Source organism: Beta vulgaris, chromosome 4 (genome assembly GCF_026745355.1).
Source record: "Beta vulgaris subsp. vulgaris cultivar EL10 chromosome 4, EL10.2, whole genome shotgun sequence".
NCBI lineage: Eukaryota > Viridiplantae > Streptophyta > Magnoliopsida > Caryophyllales > Amaranthaceae > Beta > Beta vulgaris.
Window position 1 is genome coordinate 60,235,850 of NC_079205.1, and position 20,323 is coordinate 60,256,172.

Genomic DNA, 20,323 nt, shown 5'->3' on the forward strand with positions numbered 1-20,323 from the left:
TAATATTTAGTAATTAAAATAATGATTGGGTTGGACCGCGAAAATTACATCATAAACCGTTTTGACGCGATTTGATTGGTTTATGGGCTAAAAAACGTGGGTTTATTTGTGCTTTGACATAAACCATGTTTCTCCTAATAATAATAGTAATAATAATGAGTAAAGCTATAATAAACAAAATAATATATAATAATAATAATAATAATAATAATAATAATAATAATACTTAATAGTAATGATATAAAAATAAATAATAATAATAATAAGAGTAATTAGTAAAATAAATTATACCAACATAATAATAATATTTAACAAAATGATTATAAAAGAATGGAGCTGAACTGAACTGAACTACACTGATTGGAGCTGAATCAAATTGAACTGAACTGAAAATAAACCAGGGAGAACAGATCCTAAATACCCAAGATGTGCCAGAACAAAACAAATGCCACCTGACGCCACCCAAAAAAAAAATTCACCGAAGAGTTATCAGCTTTTTTTTTTTTTTTTTTTTTTGTGAAGGTCAATTATTATCGTCGTAATTCGTAAAGGGAAACTTTGTATTAAAACTTTAGGAAAAATTGTCAAGAAAAAGTCAACCTTTGCGTTGACCGCTTTTAACAAGTCAACCTTCATTTATTCCAGTAGCAAGTAAAGCTTATACATAAATTAGCTTTTAACAAGTTTTTTTACTTATGACCTGAACAACCCCTACAATTTTGTTCAGTTTTAACAGGTGTGTATTCTAGAACTCATTAAATTGTTCTCTAGAACATATTTGCACTGCTTGAATTTTATAAAAGTTCTGTGAGAAACTTAAAACTGAACAAAATTGTAGGGGTTGTTCAGGTCATAAGTAAAAAAATTCGTTAAAAGCTAATTCATGTACAAGCTTTACTTGCTATTGAATAAATGAAGGTTGACTTGTCAAAAACGGTCAACGCAAAGATTGACTTATTCTTGATAATTTTTCCAAAACTTTAAAGGGGCCGCAATGGGCGTTTGTTTATATGTGTGACTGTGTGAGAGTTGCGGACAACTAATTCACTAAACTGAAACGCGTCCCCTTTTCTTAAATTTCTTTTTTCAAATTTCAAAGGCTCTTCTCAGCAATTCTGATTTTAAGCAACATACTTAAAGAGCTTTTTGTCATAAAGCTGGGTGTATTATGGAATTTTTTCCTTAGATAATGCAAAAGTGGGTTTTAATTCTCAAAATATGTCCAAAAAAATTAATATTCCCTGCGTACCGTCCACGTAGGACGACACGCGAGATTTTTTTTTAAAGTAAAACCGCTACTTGCAGTAGCGGTTTACAAGTGCCGAGAATTTTTTTTTTTCAACTTAGGTAAAACCGCTACTCGGAGTAGCGTTTTTTTTTTTGTAAACCGCTACTCCGAGTAGCGGTTTATTATGAAAACTGATATCTGCTTACCATATAGTATTGCGCAGGTAAAGAGTAGCGGTTTATATTCATACACCGCTACTCAGAGTAGCGGTTTATATTTATACACCGCTACTCAGAGTAGCGGTTTATTTTAAAATTAAACCGCTACTTTGAGTAGCGGTTTTCGTGGGTTAAAACAAAAAAAAACAATTTTCTCACTTGCCGTCCTACGTGGACGGTACGCAGGGAATTTTAATTTTTTTGGGCATATTTTGGGAATTAAAACTTACTTTTCCATTATTGAAGAAAAAAATTCGTGTATTATGTGCAATGTGAATTCAAGATTTTTTGATTATTTGTTCATCTGGAGTTCTTATTATATGGATTATGGTCATTTAGAAAACCTTAAATAAGCAAACAATAATAAATATAGTTTTAAATATACCATATTCATAATACACCTATGTATATAATACATATTGTAATATAATTAGAATTTACTAGTTTAGTTATATAAATTCCAAAAAGAAAAGATTGTGGAATTGTTGGGTTAATTTAGTTGGATTTTTTCACCTTAAAAGGGAAAAAAAAAACTAACTTCACCCTTTCCCTCCAAAAATTACTTTAGTTTTAGAATACATAGTTAAAACTTAAAAGGCGATCATAGTAAACTACTAAAAAAAATAGTTCATTGAGAGGAAGGTGGTAGCTCAGCAGAGTACCACCACGAATTTTAGGGCAATGTCATGGGCTCGAATCCTCATCCCAACATTATGTTGGAGATTATTCTTGTGGTGGCAGTAAACTTTCAGACCTGTTGTTTTTTGAATTGTTTAGTCTTGTACCCAACCTTTCAACTGGTATGTCCTGCAGGATAGTAGCCTAGTATGAGTTGATATTCGGAACAATTATCTTTCCTAATTAAAAAATAAATAAACTGGTTCACTGTGTGGATATATAACATTATAAAATCAATATCATAACTATGGTTCAACGTGTGGATATTTTACATTATAAAATCAATATAAGATACTACTACTATAAATTTGTTTCTCTTCACTAATATTAATTTGAGTAAACTTATATACTAAGGTCAAAAGCTAACGGACGAATGGGGGCGCTAGATAAAAATATATTGTTCTATTTAATTACTCATATTTATACAAAATAATAGAATAATGTATAATTCCAATGCAATGCATTCAAATGCTTTGCATTTGAATTAAATGTTTTCCCCTTTCCTTTCGAAAAACATTAAATGATTTGTATTGGAATTATACATTATTCTATTATTTTGTATAAATATAAGTAATTAAGTACAACAATATATTTCTTATCTAGCGCCCTGAGGCGTCCGTTAGCAAGATCCGTAATAATAAAGCTTTTAGGTGATACATAAATAATATATGAATAATATAAATAATTATGAAAAGAACTTACATTAAATACCTATACCATAAATTTCATTAAAGTTGTACTATTTTGGGTGTAATTTTGGTTCAGTATACACTGATATATCATCAATTCACCATTCAGTCACTGTACGGCCATTTATGATACACATTGAAACTAAACGGCTATCTAACTCATGAAATGAGTAGAGTATATGGATATTAGAAGTAATGATTATACTTCCTCCGTCTTTTTTTTTTTCTAACACTTTTTTTTTCATTAACTCCAATGTAAAATTTTGGTACGAGAGAGGTAGAGAGGAAAAAAAAAAGAATTCCTTTTGAAAAAGTGTTGCAAGTAAAAATAAAAAACGGATGAAGTATTTAAATGAATTTTTCTTTTGAAAATGGAAAGATATGAGAGCAACATATGAAAGGCAAAAGTTAGGCGAAGGGAATAAAAAAGGCTTGAGCTATGGGCCCACAAAGTAGGTCCGGGCCAGATTACATTAAGAATTGTTAAATGGGCCCCACTATTTCATTAAACATTGGCTTCAATGCTGTTTGCGCGTTTCAAGCCCAATCTCACCAGCTGTGACTTGCGTAATTTACTAATTTATGTTATACTTGCGATTTTCTTTTCAAATTTTGTTTGAACAGAAAATTATAAACCAGCTAGATTATACATCTCTTTCTCCTTTCTTTCCTACTTCGTTGCAAATTATATTATACACCAAGACTCATTTTCTCTCTCAAAAACCCTAGCCTCCCTTACCTCTTTTTCATCAATTAGGGGGCTGTCATGGATGTTTTCATCCATGATAAGCCCCTTTTTTTCCTTTTATTTTCAGTTTTTAGTTCATTTTCTTGTTTTGTTCAATAAATTAGTATCTCTTTATGAGATTTTCTCAAACCCTTCTATGGGGTTTTTAGTTTATGTTTTGGAAATCTCCTTCTCCCCTATGGGAGTTGTGAGTATGGTTCTTTGTTTTTAGGTATGAGAAATTATTCTCATTGGTTGAAGTTCGAGATTCAACATAAAGAATTAGGGTTTCACAACTTCTGTAAAATTATGGAAGACTATTGGAGTACGTTTATCCCAAAATTTCCGCATCTGCAGATCGTATGCCGAATAAGAGCGAACTCAACATTTCTAGGGTGATATGTATTTCTATTAGAATTTTATGTTTTTCAGAAATGACTTGTAAGTGCCGTTTGGCGAAATATTAATGAAATCCCTTTTCTTTCTTTCAAAAAAAAAAAAATATTATACACCAGGATGTAATGTACACCTAAATGCATTTTGCTTTTTCGCAATTTTTATTTTATAAAAATCTCCAAATGAGCAAAAAAAATAGTTTTAGATGAGCGACACATAATTTGATAATTCAATCGTTTTTGGGACAAAATAACTAAGAGGAATATGAAGAAAAAGCTAAAGATCTCCGAAATATAGTGATTGCTTTTTTTTTTCCACTTAATTATGGTAAGTTCGATCTAAAAAGTGGAGCATAAAGAGCTCTTGAATATTTAAATTAAAAATGAAACATTAAACAGGTACAATCAATGAGAGTGAATGATATGGATTAAGGGGGAAAAAAACTTAAAGGAAAAGAGTCAAACATGTCATATTTCATTTAAATACATTATATATGGATACAATTTTCCATGACAAAATGAGGGTACTAGAGGAGTTATTGTTTTTTTACAACGAGGATATATTAGGAGAAAAAAATATTGTTTTTAAATAAAAACAGGTACTAGTATATTTTAGAATACCCAAAATGAAAATCAAGCATTATATTTTGATACGAAAAAATTATTCCTTCAAAAAAAAAAAACAAATGTTGGAGCTATTTCGGATTTTATGCTTATCGAAAGTCTGTAGGAAATGTAATGAAGAGATATAGTTATGCAAGCATAAGTAAGAAATTTTGAGACAATATCTTAATGACGTACTATATTTTTCTCAAAATAAAATTTCAAAATAATCTACAACTGAGAGTTTCTACTTTATAATTCTTTTTAGTAGAAAATGTCATTAATTAAAAGCCAAATAACATCTATCGTTAGTTTCATAGTTTGTACTTCCTACTTTAGAGTAGTTAGTCGTTATTCATAAGTCATAACGTATTGAATAGAGCATATGGACCTTTCAAATGTTTTTAAGGATATGGAACTGGCTTAGGAAAAGCAAGACGTGGTAGATGTTCACTCAACCAATGCACCATCTTCACTTTAAACATGGCCCTACTAAAGTACTAATTATAATTAGTTGTCTGAAATCTAGATACTATGATATGGTTCAGAAAAAAGCGCTCTCCACAGCTATTAGCCTATTACGGTTGTTAGCCATGCAAAGGCCACTCTTCAAACCATAACCTAAAAAATCTTGGTGCTTGTTTAATTCATCATAGCCTTCATATGCACGCGATGCGTGCGTTAATTTCAAAATTTGTTATTCTATTAGATACTCCATTCGTACTTTATTTATGATTAAACTTAAGTGTGAAAAATTCAACAGTTAGATGAATTTAGATATATTAATTCGCTAATGTAAAAAAATAAAAAGGTTGTGTATGAAGACTATTCTTCTGTAAATAGTAATAAGCTGTAGTATTACTTTTCTGTTATGGTTGTTATAACTAACTCTACTATAAATAGTCTTCACTTAGCTTTGTAATCATTCGATCAGTTTATTTCTTTCTCACTGAAATAAACATTCTCTTCTCTTCTCTTCTCTCTCTATAATGAGTATTGAGATTGCTTAATTCTCATGGTATCAGAGCAGATTTCGTTCCATTTCGAATCTGTTTCTTCAATATTATTGATCTGAAGAAAAATTCTTCAAGATTTTATGAAATTCATTTGATTTCTGTCAAATTCTTCTTGTTTCTTGACTTGTTTCCGCAATTCTTGTCTGAAATTGAAGAGTTGATAATGGCGGCAAATGAAGAATCCACAAGTAATAATTCTCAATCAAATAACAATGTGAGTTTGTTCTATAATGATCCTTATTACATTTCTAGCTCAGATAACACTGTTAGTAAGATTGTTCCTATAAATTTGAATGGAAATAACTTCTTGAGTTGGAAACGAAATGTTAAAAGAGCTTTAATGGCGAAAAATAAATTAGGATTTCTTGATGGTTCAATCAAGAAACCTGATGTAGCTGATAAAGATTTTTCACGGTGGATGAGAAGTGATTATCTAGTTACTTGTTGGTTGATGAATTCTATGGATGCTGATATAGCTGATAACTTCACATATGTTGATAATTCTGAACAATTGTGGTATGAAGTTTGTGAAAGGTTTGGTCAGACAAACGGATCGCAAATATATCAACTGAAAAAGGAACTTGATAATTTGCGACAAGATAATATGTCTGTTGTTGTGTATTTTGGCAAAATGAAGAAATGTTGGGATGAGCTACAGAATCTACGCACTTTTCCTACATGTTCTTGTGGATTACTTGCTAAATGTAGTTGCAATTTTATGAAGAAATTGATTGATTTTGATGCTGAAGAAAAATTAATGCAGTTTCTATTAGGTCTTAACAGTAGCTTTGAGAATGTAATTAGCAACAATAGAGCATATTATATTGTCCAACAGAATGAAAAACAAAAGGAGATAAGTGGATTTAATCATGTTAATCATGAGATTAGTGCTCTTGCTGTTCAAAGATCACAAAATTATGTTAAGAAAGACTAGAAAAAGGACAAATATGAGCGTAAATGTGACTTCTGTAAGGGCAAAGGTCACACAAAAGATCAATGTTTCAAGATAATAGGATATCCTGATTGGTATAATCCTAAGAAAAACAACAAAATTGGTGGAAAAGTTGCTGCAAATGTCACTGCTATTGCAGATTGTGAGTATGAAGATACTCCTTTAGAGTTTAGGTCTGCTGGACCTGGTGGTAGTTCTTGTGCTAGTCCTGGTGCTGTTATGGATTCTGGAATGGTGAACACTATTGTGCAAGAGGTAATGAGAAGTCTGAAAGGCAAGCAGCAAAACTCTGGAGACTCATCTGCTTATGCTCATTCTGCCAGAGTTAACAAATGTGATCAGATGATTGCTGGAGAACCTTATGCTCATAATGCAGGTAAAGTTCCTGTTCATATGCCTGATTCTAGTAGTTGGATTATAGATTCAGGGGCTACTGATCATATGACACATGATGCTAGTTTATTTTGTCGAAAAAGAAGACTTAATAAGGTTTTTGAAGTTGGTTTACCTGATGGTAATTGTAGTTATGTTCATGAAGTTGGGGATGTGATGCTTAAGTGTGGTATTATGCTTACAAATGTGTTACTTGTTCCTACTTTTACATATGACTTGCTTTCCATAGGACAGTTACTTGTTGATGGTAAAGTTCACGTAGAATTCACAACTACAGAATGCATTTTTTCTCATTCTAACTCTCATCAAATTCTTGCTAAAGGACAGAAAATTAGAGGTTTATATTTCTTGATCTCTAATGCTCTTAGTTCTTCTGTAAAACCTTCTTTTCACAACTCCTTTGCTTCTCATACTTCCACTTCTAATCTGCATATTATGCATGCTCGACTTGGTCATGTCTCCCTCTCTAAAATGAAACATATTCCAGAATGTAATTGTTCACATCTGAGTGACTATTTTTGTGAAGTATGTGTATATGCTAAACATCATAAGTCTTCTTTTCCTAGAAGTATGAATAGAGCTATCCACTGTTTTGATCTTATTCATCTTGACCTTTGGGGATCCTATAGAGTTAAAACACTCTTTGGAGCATCATATTTTCTTACCATATTAGATGACCACAGTAGGTGTACTTGGACATTTCTTTTGCAAAATAAAATGCAAGTGTTTAAGACTATTGAATCTTTTTTCTCTCAAATTCTTACTCAATTCAATACTAAAATAAAAACCACCAGATCTGATAATGGCACAGAAATAATTCAAGAGCAATGTGCCAATTTCTTCCTCTCTCAAGGTGTCATTCACCAAAGAAGTATAGCAAGTGTTCCACAACAAAATGGTAGGGTGGAACGCAAACATAGACATCTTTTAGAAGTTGCTAGAGCCCTTAAATTTCATGCTTCTATGCCAAATAAGTTCTGGGGAGAATGTATTTTAACATCTACTTATCTCATTAATCATCTACCCTCATCTGTCCTATCTTGGAAAACACCCTTTGAAATTTTACATAACCAACCTCCTGACTATTCATTACTCAAAGTATTTGGATGTTTATGCTATGCACATACTAATACCAAAGATAAATTTCAACCAAGGGCTGTTAAATGTGTGTTTATTGGATATTCTTTTGGTAAAAAAGGGTACAAATTATATAATCTAGATACTCATAAAGTGTTTGTTTCTAGAGATGTAATCTTTAGGGAAGATGTATTTCCTTTCAATATATCCCAATCCTCTTCTAACACAAATGCACACATGGACATGCCTACTGTGTCTTATGATTCTCCTATTCATTTCACTACACATGATACTCCTACTCATTCTGATGCCTCAAATCACAATTATGAGGCTTCTAATAATCAATCTTCTCCTTCTCATATTCTTGATAACCACTCTTCTTCTGCCTCTCCTCCTTTTATACATCCTAATAATCCTCCTGTTTCTAATTCAGATATTGCTGATGACAGTTTTTCACCCTCTCCTGTTAATCAAAATGATAATACTCTTTTATTGTCTACTAATACTTCCATAGCTGATGATTCAGCTGATGTTTCTACCATACATATTCATACATCTTCTAAAAATCCGGATCTTACTTCTAAAACACAAATTCCTATCAGACAGTCTACTAGAATTGTTAAACCTCCCACAAAATTTTAGGACTTCATTTGTCGCCCACCATTCCTGTTTCCTCTTCATCTATGTCTTTTAATGTCACAAATCATTCTCAAGTTGTTGAACCTACTACTTATCATCAAGCTAGTAACTATCCTGAATGGCAACAAGCTACGAAAAGAGAACTTGATGCACTTGAAGCAAATGACACATGGGATTTACAGCCTTTACCTAAAGGTAAGAAAGCCATTGGATCCAAGTGGGTGTTTAAGGTAAAATATAATCCTGATGGGTCTGTGGAAAGAAACAAAGCTAGGTTGGTTGCAACTGGCTATCAACAAGTTGCTGGTGAGGATTTTACTCACACTTTTTCTCCTGTAGCTAAGCTGGCTACTGTGAGAATTATCATCTCTCTTGCAGTCACTAGACAGTGGCCTTTATGTCAACTAGACATAAATAATGCCTTCTTGCATGGCTACTTAGATGAGGAAGTGTTTATGAAACCACCTCTTGGATATTCTAAAGCTAAAAATGGTGAAGTTTGTAGATTGAAAAGATCCCTATATGGCTTAAAGCAAGCCTCAAGGCAGTGGAACAAGGAGTTAAGTAAGTTTTTGTTTAATCTTGGCTTTGTGCAATCTAAGCAAGATTATTCTTTGTTCACAAGGAGTCTTGATGGAGAATTTATAGTGATCTTAGTCTATGTGGATGACATGGTCTTGACTGGGACTAGCTCTTCTCAAATTAGTGAGATTAAACTTGCTTTGGACAAAGCTTTCACCATCAAAGACCTGGGTAACTTGACATATTTCTTGGGTATAGAAATCATCAGAAATAAGTCTGGTCTTTTGTTAAGTCAAAGGAAATACATCACAGACATTATCAAAGATTTAAATCTTACAAACACAAGAGTTGTTTCTTCTCCTCTTCCTAAGGGTCTTGGATTATCTACTGACATTGGTGAAGTGTTAGAAGACCCAGCAGTTTACAGAAAGCTTATAGGCAGATTGTTGTATTTAAATATAACAAGGCCTGATTTGTCCTATGCTACACAACATCTCAGCCAGTTTTTGAGTTGTCCAAGGAAGCCTCATCTTCAAGCTGCATTATATGTTGTTAGATATTTGAAGAGTACAATAAACATGGGATTATTCTATTCTGCTGCCAATGATTTGAAGTTAACTGCATATAGTGATGCAGGTTGGAGCTCTTGTTTGTTCAGCAGTAGATCATTAAGTGCTTATTGTATTTTTCTTGGCTCACACTTGGTATCTTGGAAAACCAAGAAACAGAAAACAGTCAGCAAGTCCTCTGCTAAGGCTGAGTACAGAAGCATGTCTAGCACTGCTTCTGAACTTGTTTTGGTGGAAGGTTTACTTCAGGATTTACATGTTAGTGTTTCTCTTCCTATTCTTATGCATTGTGATAACACAGCTGCTCAACATATTGCGCAGAACCCAGTCTTCCATGAAAGAACAAAGCACCTCAAAAGAGACTGTCATTATGTGAGAGAACAAGTTGAAGCTGGTTTTATACAAACTGCTCATGTCTCTAGTTCTTTGCAATTGGCAGATCTACTCACAAAACCTCTCTCTGGTCCTCAACATCTTGTGTTAGCTTCCAAGCTTGGTCTTGTTGATTGTTCACAAGTCCAGCTTGAAGGGGGGATATGAAGACTATTCTTCTGTAAATAGTAATAAGCTGTAGTATTACTTTTCTGTTATGGTTGTTATAACTAACTCTACTATAAATAGTCTTCACTTAGCTTTGTAATCATTCGATCAGTTTATTTCTTTCTCACTGAAATAAACATTCTCTTCTCTTCTCTCTCTATAATGAGTATTAAGATTGCTTAATTCTCATTGTGAGTGATTGTTAACATTAATTTTTTGTGAATGAATATTGAACAGAAAGAACAAAAATAATGAGTTGTTTTAACTGAATTAAAGAGTATCAAAGGTAGTGAATGTTCAGACTTTTCATGTGCACGTTATGTATGTCATCTTTTTTATAAGGTATAAATATTTTGTCCATTTAATTTTTGATTGAAGTATTTGATTCATATACCATTTTAAACTTGTTTTAAATGGCAAGTTGGAATGAGAATTTTTAAATGATTTGCTTTTGTAATTTTTTTCATTCCATTAATTAGATCATTAAGGATATTTTAGTCACTTCAAAAGAGGACACCACACCTCCTCCCTTGGCTTATATAATAGAGATAAGATAGGTAGTAAAAAAAAAAACACAAGAAATTTCATTACTATAAATTAAATTTCTTCATTACGTTCATGAAAATTGAAAATTGAAAATTGTTGTTAAATTGCCGATAAGGAAAACGACTTTCGTCATAAATTTCCACTTACTTAAGGGAAATGATAATCTACTTCTTATTTTTAGGAAATAAAACTTTGTGGAAAATGTACTTTTCCCGATTCGTAATTTTTTGCCAACTAAATAGCAAACCTACTTTTTACTTATTAGGAGAGAATGACGAAAATGAAAAGATGATAAGCCTTTTTATCTCTCAACCACAAGTCGTGGGTTCAATTCTTATTAAGGAAGATTAAGAAGGCTTTGAAATACGTTATATCTTGTCATTTAAGAGGGTATTGATGCAATTTAACTTACCAATATATTTTTTTAAGAGAAAAAACTTTACACTTCTTAGGAATGGAACTTTCTTTGATCCCTCTCGCTAACCAAACAAGCAGTTGACATGTAAGCTTTAGCTAATCTAGCACCTTCATTAACGGGTCAATGAAACAATTAGTCAATTACCATACATGAATTAGAAAAAGCAATACACTCTATATAAACATACTACATAGTGGAATTAATTCTTACGTTGACAGAGTAAACTACAGTTCTACAAAAGAAACTGAGTTTCTAGCCAATTCGACTTTATTTTCCATGATAGTGAGGCACAACTAATCATTGTATTATTTGTCCTTGTACTCCTCCGTCTCAATTTAATTGCTACATTTTGACCGTAGGCACTATTCACGTCATAATTTTGACTATCTTTTATTCCATATACATAAGAAAAAACATAGTCATGTTGGATCTTATTTGATTCGTCTTAATTTGTATTTTCCAAATATATAATTTTTATAATTTTTTCCATATATGTAACTCAAAGTATTGGTGTTTGAAATTGCATCTCGTAAACTGTGATAAAGCAAATGTAGCAACTAAATTGGGAAAGAGGGAGTAATACAGAAGTATAGATGTTTTTAAGTTTCCAACAATTGGATCAACAACATCTAATTAAAATCATAAACAGTTAAAAATAACATACTCCTCTCATGTACACAAAATTATGAACCTCATAACTATTTTCAGAAATATATTTTTAACCCAAAGTATCAATATGAAAAACATAAATATAATTTTATGTCTTTAAATCTATAGCACTCTTTCACAACCTGAATTTTACCTTTTTTTTCCCTATCATCTTTATAACTTTAACTTTTAGTACATTATACAAGCAAAAAGAAACTTAAATGGATTGAATTCACAATAACTTAATGTACACCAAAAACCATATGACATAGTCTATTTCCGTTTGATATAGTCAGTTTTTGCTTATATAATTACCTTTAATATAGTCAATTTTTGTAAAATATAGTCAATTTTCTAGTACAGTCAGTTCTCGTACAATAAAGTGATTTTTTTTTTTCTGATATAGTCACTTTTTGTATGATAAAATCAATTAACTATACAATTTATTATTATAAAACTCGATCCAGCTAAGACGTTTTGTTACACCAAATAAACTTGGTTAAAACTGATATCACAGACGACTGAATCAGAAAGAAAGACAGTTTTAATAATAAGAGTAAAGCTCCTGACGCGTTCGAAGATAGTTCCAAATGTCAAACAATAAAAAAACTTAGAATTATATACATACATCATACATGACATGTAATAAGTTATTCAACCTGTGGACTGATCTGATATACTTCTAGATAATTGGCATTATGATTCAAGTAATCTCAGCCGTTGGGTTCAATGGACCAAGTGCTGAAACATGTTAGTATGCAGATATAAAAAACACCCATTCTAAAAATGAGAATTTTAAAAGAAGGATGCACCGTACATTACAGATTTTTGATAAAATCTCCTGAAGAATCTTATGTATTCACAATAATAACTAGATGAGCTAAGTGTATCATATGGGCATCATTTGAAAAAGAAATAATAAAGCGTGTCATGTGGTATGATTCATACTGTCTCGAATGATATGAAATCATGCACTTTCTTGACATCTGATATAACAATCTATATACAGAAAGAATTTTAAATTCCCATAGGAAATTAACTCAATATACAAAAATTCAAGTTCACCTAAAAACATGCTATTTTTGTTCTATGACTGGTAAAACTGAATCACTTGCATGTAACATGCTTGTTACTTAGTCTCGCAGTCGAGGTCAGACTTAGGTAACTTTGAGGTCTCAAGTTTAACTCCATATATATAATCCCAATTTTCACCCGCCTTTGGCCTTTCCTATGTAAACTCGACTTTTGATTAGCTTAGAACAATCCCATCTTTCAAATACCTTCTCAACCTGACCCGAACTCTTAGTTTTCCTATATTACTAATAGACCCAAGATGCATTAGCTTGGTATAATTCATGTTAAGGTTTCCCAACAAACAAGACTTAATAGATGCTAGAAGCTACTAGAAGTCTAGAACACAATTATAATAAGAAAAGTTTCTTCTTGCACCTAATCAGTTCAGAATATCAGATGCTAAGTTTCAGAAGGGATATGCTGTAAAAGTTCATAAGATAAGGCTAGCAAGATCACTAATAGATTATCTAAAGTCTAAACTGATGAGATAAGGGAGATGGTAGAATTGGTAATAAATTGGTAAGGACAAGTTTGACAAAGTTGCTTTCTTCCTAGAAACTTCATTAATATCAAGTCCCAATTTGTGTGTGTGTAATCTGTCATTATCATGTACCATTCAAACAACCAGTTGGTGTCCACCAACTTAAATCCATATAACTTCATGATCTGGAAAACATCAACGCTGATACAAGTCACAATCATAAGAGTCCTCAATAATATTGGCTTGACAACGAACTTAATGCTCAAAGAAGTGGATATAATCATATAACAGAGACTACTTAATCTAGTTAAGCAATTGACATAATCTATGGTAATTGACATAATCTATGGTAGTCGTAACTTATCCTGAATTAAAGGATGAAGGGTGGGAATGGGAGTAACGGGAAACAGAATAGGTAAAACAAAAAAGAAAGTTCGAACAAATCAATTAATCTATCCTCTTGCTGAACTAAAAGACACAAACAAGAACAAATAATCACTGTATATGAAGAATGGGTAATTCATTTTGGCAATCCTAGTCGCACCAAGAGTTGATGATACATTATACAATACGGGTACTAAAAGACTTCACTCTTAACTTTTTGCTCTAGTTTTATTCTCCTTTCATCTTAGTTGAATATTTAGATACCAAGTGTGGATACAATACGTGTTCTTGATTAGATATAGCTAATATATAAAGTATATGTAGTCTTCCTCAATAAGCTAATTCCAACCAACTAATAATGCACTACACTAGCCCTCTCCATCAGGCTAGTTCGTTGCAGACACTATATCCATATTTGTGGCTCTAGCCTAAAATGATATCTGCTGCAGTAGGGCTCCATTTATCTAACTTTTTCCATCAGTTTCTTTTAGAAGAACAAGAGACTAGCTTGGAGATGTATAATTCAGAGCATTTTAAGTGAAAACTTCTAGCTGTCATGGGTTCTATTTTGTATCACATAGCTTTCTAAGCAATATTGCTAGCACAAAAAACATGAACCCAATTACATTATAAGCAAAAGTATGGCATCAACGAAATCATAGATATAGGTGACACTCTAATTCAGGAACCTTTTGTTCAGTTACATTGAGCTTTTGAAGTATGGACAGCATATGGACATGGATGTGTGTGCTTTCACGTTCATCATTAGCGATGATATAGATCAAGCCAGTCAATGGAAGAGATAACTGACTTACAAAAGAATCAAGCAGTGCTATCAATTACTCTTATTGTTCTTCATAGTACGGTGGTGTAGACTGTACACACATTTCATTGTCTTCCCCTTCATCATCTTCCTCATCTGCATCTACCCAATTACTAGGATGACGCTGAGAAAAGCCTTCTCCCTTCTCTTTCAACCCTGCAAGCAAATATAATATTCAACATTTTTTCATTGTATGAACTTCAAGCTCAAATTGCAACACTTGAATTTTACAAACCTTGATGTCCCACCCCTTGATCAGTTTCCACATGACGCAAGCTGAAAATCTTAGTTAAGAAAACAAATCAAACATGTGGAAAGAACCAAATAGTTTTGACCTCCATCAAGCATCATAGTATACTGCTCTACAGTTGTCTTAAACTTTTCATAGCTAAATTCTCAAGCATGAAGTATACTCCAGCTTATCATATCTATCTGTGTCAAAATTTCTTAGAATGATGCAGCATCCTATTTTCCACACGATACAAGCTAAAAAGCACTTAATCGTGGGAAAGAACCAAAATAATCTTGAACTCTATCAAGCATCATACTATACTGCCTAGTGCCTAGAGTTGCCTTAAAAGGACTTCTCCAGCACCAAGTCTACTTCAGTTTATTATTCTCTCTGTGCCAAAATTTCTTAGAGCAATGCATCATCCTGTTACAAGGTCAATTTTACTCCAGGATCCCAAAAAAAAAATTCTCTTTGAAAACATCTCAGTACACCAATCTCTTTTGGCGAGCACACGAACTTCACAGTAATCAAGCATCATAGATAAATACAGTGATGCACCAGCTTAATAGGCCAAATATAATCACTTACAAGAGGTGCATAGAAAAGGGTTAGATCCATAATTTCTAGGGAGAGCTGACAAAAAGAATATGAAATGGCAAAGTTAGTTATATTAGAGAGGTTTTGAGAGTTTTGGGAATAAAAGGGGAAGGAAGGTCTAGATACAGATAATCAGAATATTGTAAGAGGAATGGGTTCGGGAGAGTGGGAGCCTCACGAAAGCTCACCAACTTGTGTAATTCATTCATATCATCAATTCCATATTCACCTTGTTCTCTTATCTTCTCTTACATTGTTCTATTTTCTTCCGTTATTTCCTTACACACTTATCCGCTATGTAATTGTTCTTGCTGTGGTGTGAGGTTGTGGTTAATGAACCAAGTTCATCACACAGCATCAGAAGTTCATAGGTTTCTAACCAAGATAAAAATAGAAGGTATTCATATCTAATATCTTAGTGCAGTCATCATATTCAAGGATCGAACTGGGGAGAGGGGATGAGAAGGCAGAAGAAACATAGTAAAAGGAAAAACCTACAAAAGGGAAAAAAAGATAAAAGAGAATATTAGCAATGATGCACTGGGTGTAACCCACTTTACGCCACAGTTTAAGGCTCTGTTTCTCTAAAGTAGCTCAAAAGCAATAAGGCTAAAACGAAGCCTGTTGACAGATGAAAGTTGCCAACGCAGCTGAATAAATTAGATATGCTTGGCAGAACTCGCCATTGAAGTAGCTGTAAAGTATAAATTAACATAAAAGGGGATAATTATTATTTTCCATATATGCTGTTGTACACCATTGTAGACATTCTTGACGATGTCAATAAGCTAGCTCATAGTTTTCATAACTTTTTGTAGAACATGCACACAACAAGTCAGTAAGCCAGTTACTTGTTCAATAGTTGCAATATTACATACAAAGACCACAAACATTAGAGTAGGCTTGCTTAGCACACCAAAGCAAAACTGATTTAAAGAAATTAGTGGTGAAATTTGGAATAACATGCAGGTTAACTGGTTGTAGAGATAAAGTACCACACACCGTTGGTTGTAACTGAGGTGTTATTATATACAATCTGTTTATGCGTTTCATCAGCCAATAAGAATAATTTCCCAGCAAATCATGTTGAAAATCAGAGATAAAGCATATGAAAAATGAAGGAATTCAATTATATTCATGGGGATGGAGTGCAAAGGATACGAATTGGGACCACCAGCAACATTATCTCCTTGAGGGCGAGGCTCTGAAATTCGCATTCCATTAAACCCTTGAAGTTCCCTCTGCTCAGCAATAGTGGTGTTTCCTTCGCCATGAACCTGCCTACTGCCACTACCACCAGCAGATTTGGCACCACTTGCTGTTTTGTTTCTCAAGCAAGTTACAAATACTGATTGTAATTTTTCACTCACTAGGCTTTTAAGAATTAATAATCACTTACCTGACAGATCAGACCATATCTTGGTGTGATCAGATGCATGTGCGGAGGCTCGCACCTTTGAGCTTTCTTGCCGAGCTTCCTGTCCTGTCTCATTGGAGGCCCTACCATTCAAGGCACCGTCTGATGGGACAGTGCCTGTTGGATTTCCTTCATGTAACTGTGATGTGAGCATTGTAGCAAGTACAAGTTTGGCATCAAAGTTTGAAGTAGATCCATCATCATCTAGTCCAAATTTAGGTGTCATGAGAATAGGCCTGTTTCACCAGAGAGTGTCTTTGTTTCAAGATCATTTCACACTCTATAGACTTCAAGTGCCAAAGCTTTAAAAAGAGAGACTATTACATAAAAGCTTGTAGAATACGAAGATAATTATATCAGCGAACCATATACTGGAACCCTTCAAATTGATGATATATCAGAATCCAAGATTTAGCACATTGATTAGTCATAGCATCTTTGAAACTAGAATTTTCACATCAACTTGAACATATACCATTCTTAGGAGTATAGAAGAATATAGCAAAAGTGTTTACTATTAAATTCTTGATCAGCATCCAGTAGTAATAAAACAGTAATAAGCTAAAATAGATTGAAAAGCTTACTCGCCAGCCTTCTCGAAAAACAAATGCATATCAATTTCGCAGGCCTCACAGAAGGAAAGAAATGCCTGTAGTTAGAGGTTGGGGGGAAGATAATCTCAATTACTGATAACGTGATTTATATATATATGACGTAAATAAAAAATAAGGCACCATTATTGAGGGCATTACTAATTGGTATAAACATACCTTTAGCTCCTTAACACCAAATGTAACATCCACTGGATTTCCAGCATGAGCATACTGCAGGAACTCTTCCACTGGATCTATCCACAGCTGAGTGTGTAACGATGAACCACTATCTACATTTTGGCGGGTAAGCATTGCAAAAATGCATGAATACAAACAATAATAACGCAAGCTTCGAAAATGAAATATCTGAAGCACTACCATTTGTTGGATCAATGTAGCTCCGAAGTTCAACAGCCTTCCCTCCAATCTCACTTTCAGCCTCTGAAGGCAAAGAAGATGGTTCTGTAGCAATGACAGTGATTTCATGAAGAGAAGACTGAAAATTAGAAAGCAATCTATTCAGATCACGGGGCCTAACAACAAGGTTGCTCGTGAATCTTTCCTTCTCTAGAGATAGATGTTGTATATCTGGTTCGACATTACAGTTTATCCAATAGGTTTTCCTCATCCCTAATAAATTCCATTAAAGATAAGAAACGACAATTAGAGATATATCCAACAAATGACTAACAAAATCATATACTTCCGAGGAAATTACATTACCATTGTTACAATCCAATGCCCACTTGACTTTAGCAGAGTCAGGATCCAACAAATGCACCTTCAAATGATCGATACTCGAGAGCGGAGTCCTTAAAACAGCACAAACAGCCTAAATCACCAGAAATAAAACCTATAACTCATTTAAGTGGTGAAATAGCAGGTTTATGTTATTCCCTCATTGCACAAATGAATACCTAGAAACGTATTACCATTACCTTCAAAAGGATGCTAAATTGGACTTGATTACTGGAAATCGTATAAACATCGAAGAAATCGGGTTTAAACGATATCGATTGGTAGGCAGAACGAGACGCATTAAGAGTGCAGAAAGCAAGCTGTATGCAAAATTGCAAATCAAATCAACCAAAAATATACAAAGTATCAAGCGACAATGAACACTCATAAAAAATTCCTACATATATATAGCTTACAAACTACAAACCCTCAATTTGAAGGTCTTATGTTTGAAGAATTGACCTAACAAACTGATAATTGATGTTACAACTCCACAAATCAAAATCACATGAAGTTCAATTTGAGATTTAAGCAAAACCCTAGAAACACGAAATTGGGAAAAAAGCTTATGAAGGAATGAAGAATTGAAACAACCTGCGAAGAAGAAGCTTGTATAGCAAGTTCGTTGCCGATTTTAGCAAGGCAATTGATGGAGCGAGCAAACGTTTTGAGTGCATTCCCGCTCACACTAACCTCCATTTTTTTTCTTGCTTTCTTCAACTCTTCTCTTCTTCTTGGCGGGAAAAAGCCTACGCAAACTTTTTTTCTCTTACCTATCAAACACTTTTCTTTGCTAATTTTAAACTTTGCATAAATTTTAGGCATATGGAAAAGTCAAGAACATATGGAAAAGCTACCTAAATGCTAAATGTGATTTCTCAGTTGTCGTACCCTTTCTTTGTTAAGGAATTATCAAAATTTATCTGTTATGCGTGCGTGGGACTTGCATCTAACACCTTATATTGTTATTAAATGTGGTTTCAGTTAATATATAAAAGTTCTTATATAACTAATAATTGGTACCTAAATGATAGCGGTACTAAACTTGGTACCGTTTCAAGAGGTCTATGTAAATAGCATTTGTAATTGATACCAACATGACGTGCTAGAGCCTAGATGTGAATTGTGAAGTTATGTGTCTGATATCCCACATATAAACACAACGACTTTCTTTTGTTTCCTCATTATAGCTCTATTAAATATAAATAAGTCAAGGTTGAACAATTTTTGGAACTTGTATCGTTAGCTGTGCTTACATAAAAATGATTGTTCATATATGCTCTTAAGTAATTTGATTATTTGTGAATAGATGATTTCAAACTAATTGCTTACTTACCTATATAGATACGTTCAAACGAGCAAGAAGATTGCATTAGGTGTACCATGAGCATAATACGCTCGAGTGCATAGGAAAATTTGTAAATTCTTTTCTTATATATATATATATATGTAGGTGTATGTCTTTTTTTAATATATAAGGAAACTCAACCATACAAGGATAAAAGTTAGGGTACTATTTTATCAATAGATATAATGGTTTAAAATGAATATCCTCCAATTGCACGAGTCCAAAAACACAAGTGATTATTGATTCGCATTGTGCAAAAGGATCATTTTGGGATAGGGCCGTAGGCCGTATCAAGCTTCATACGAGTACATGACATATTAGACTACTCAGAGTACCAACGGAACTACAAGTCTACAACCAAGTTAAGAATGTACTTTATAGGGGAGGAACGCTGAGTTCCGACGAGTTTTGAGAGTTTGCTGTAGTTCTGTTTGCGGATGCTGTTGTTTCGAGTGTGTCGAGAATTGTGGCGAGTAGGGTTTGTGGTGGAATTGTGGGGATTGGTGAAGTTGGAATGGTGGCCAAAGTTGGGGGTGGTTTGATTTAGGGGTGAGCACAACCGGGTACTCAGTAGAATTTCATAGACCCGGACCCAAACCCAGACCCAAACCCAGACCCAGTGGGTATTAAAAATCTGGAATTGGAATTGGTCAAACTGGGTCCTAAATTTTTGGACCCAGACCCGGATCCGGTGGGTACCGGGTTCAAAACTGGGTACCCAGTTGTAAGTTTAACAACATACTAAGATGGGCCAATTGAGCTATAAAATTTTTTTAAA

The 20,323-nt window shown here is 33.4% G+C and overlaps 2 protein-coding genes across 2 annotated transcripts; one reads left to right on the forward strand and one right to left on the reverse strand.

The window, feature by feature from the left end:
- Positions 1 to 5,717: 5,717 nt before the first annotated feature.
- On the forward strand, positions 5,718 to 8,618 carry LOC125496792 (uncharacterized). The gene is made up of 3 exons (XM_048642385.1): positions 5,718 to 6,350; positions 6,528 to 7,389; positions 8,098 to 8,618. Exons 1-3 carry the CDS (start codon positions 5,718 to 5,720, stop codon positions 8,616 to 8,618), a joined length of 2,016 nt encoding a protein of 671 aa, XP_048498342.1.
- A 5,792-nt stretch (positions 8,619 to 14,410) lies between these two features.
- On the reverse strand, positions 14,411 to 19,053 carry LOC104890310 (uncharacterized). The gene is made up of 10 exons (XM_010675742.4): positions 18,792 to 19,053; positions 18,398 to 18,517; positions 18,183 to 18,291; positions 17,838 to 18,089; positions 17,637 to 17,749; positions 17,451 to 17,515; positions 16,849 to 17,102; positions 16,611 to 16,767; positions 14,856 to 14,896; positions 14,411 to 14,776 (listed from the first exon to the last, which is right to left on the reverse strand). The coding sequence occupies exons 1-10, from the start codon at positions 19,020 to 19,022 to the stop codon at positions 14,643 to 14,645; spliced, it is 1,476 nt and encodes a 491-aa protein (XP_010674044.2). The 5' UTR covers positions 19,023 to 19,053; the 3' UTR covers positions 14,411 to 14,642.
- Between the last annotated feature and the right edge of the window lie 1,270 nt (positions 19,054 to 20,323).

What these genes read in the sequence shown, in the direction of transcription:
- LOC104890310 (XM_010675742.4), bottom strand. Translation starts at nt 19,022, where the DNA reads ATGCCTAAAATTTATGCAAAGTTTAAAATTAGCAAAGAAAAGTGTTTG. An exon ending in GGCATTGGATTGTAACAATG is followed by an intron (nt 18,090 to 18,182) that starts GTAATGTAATTT and finishes GGAATTTATTAG; the next exon opens with GGATGAGGAAAACCTATTGG. An exon ending in CTACATTGATCCAACAAATG is followed by an intron (nt 17,750 to 17,837) that starts GTAGTGCTTCAG and finishes GCCAAAATGTAG; the next exon opens with ATAGTGGTTCATCGTTACAC.
- LOC125496792 (XM_048642385.1), top strand. Translation starts at nt 5,718, where the DNA reads ATGGCGGCAAATGAAGAATCCACAAGTAATAATTCTCAATCAAATAAC. An exon ending in TTAACAGTAGCTTTGAGAAT is followed by an intron (nt 6,351 to 6,527) that starts GTAATTAGCAAC and finishes GACTTCTGTAAG; the next exon opens with GGCAAAGGTCACACAAAAGA. An exon ending in AATGAAACATATTCCAGAAT is followed by an intron (nt 7,390 to 8,097) that starts GTAATTGTTCAC and finishes TTGGTAAAAAAG; the next exon opens with GGTACAAATTATATAATCTA.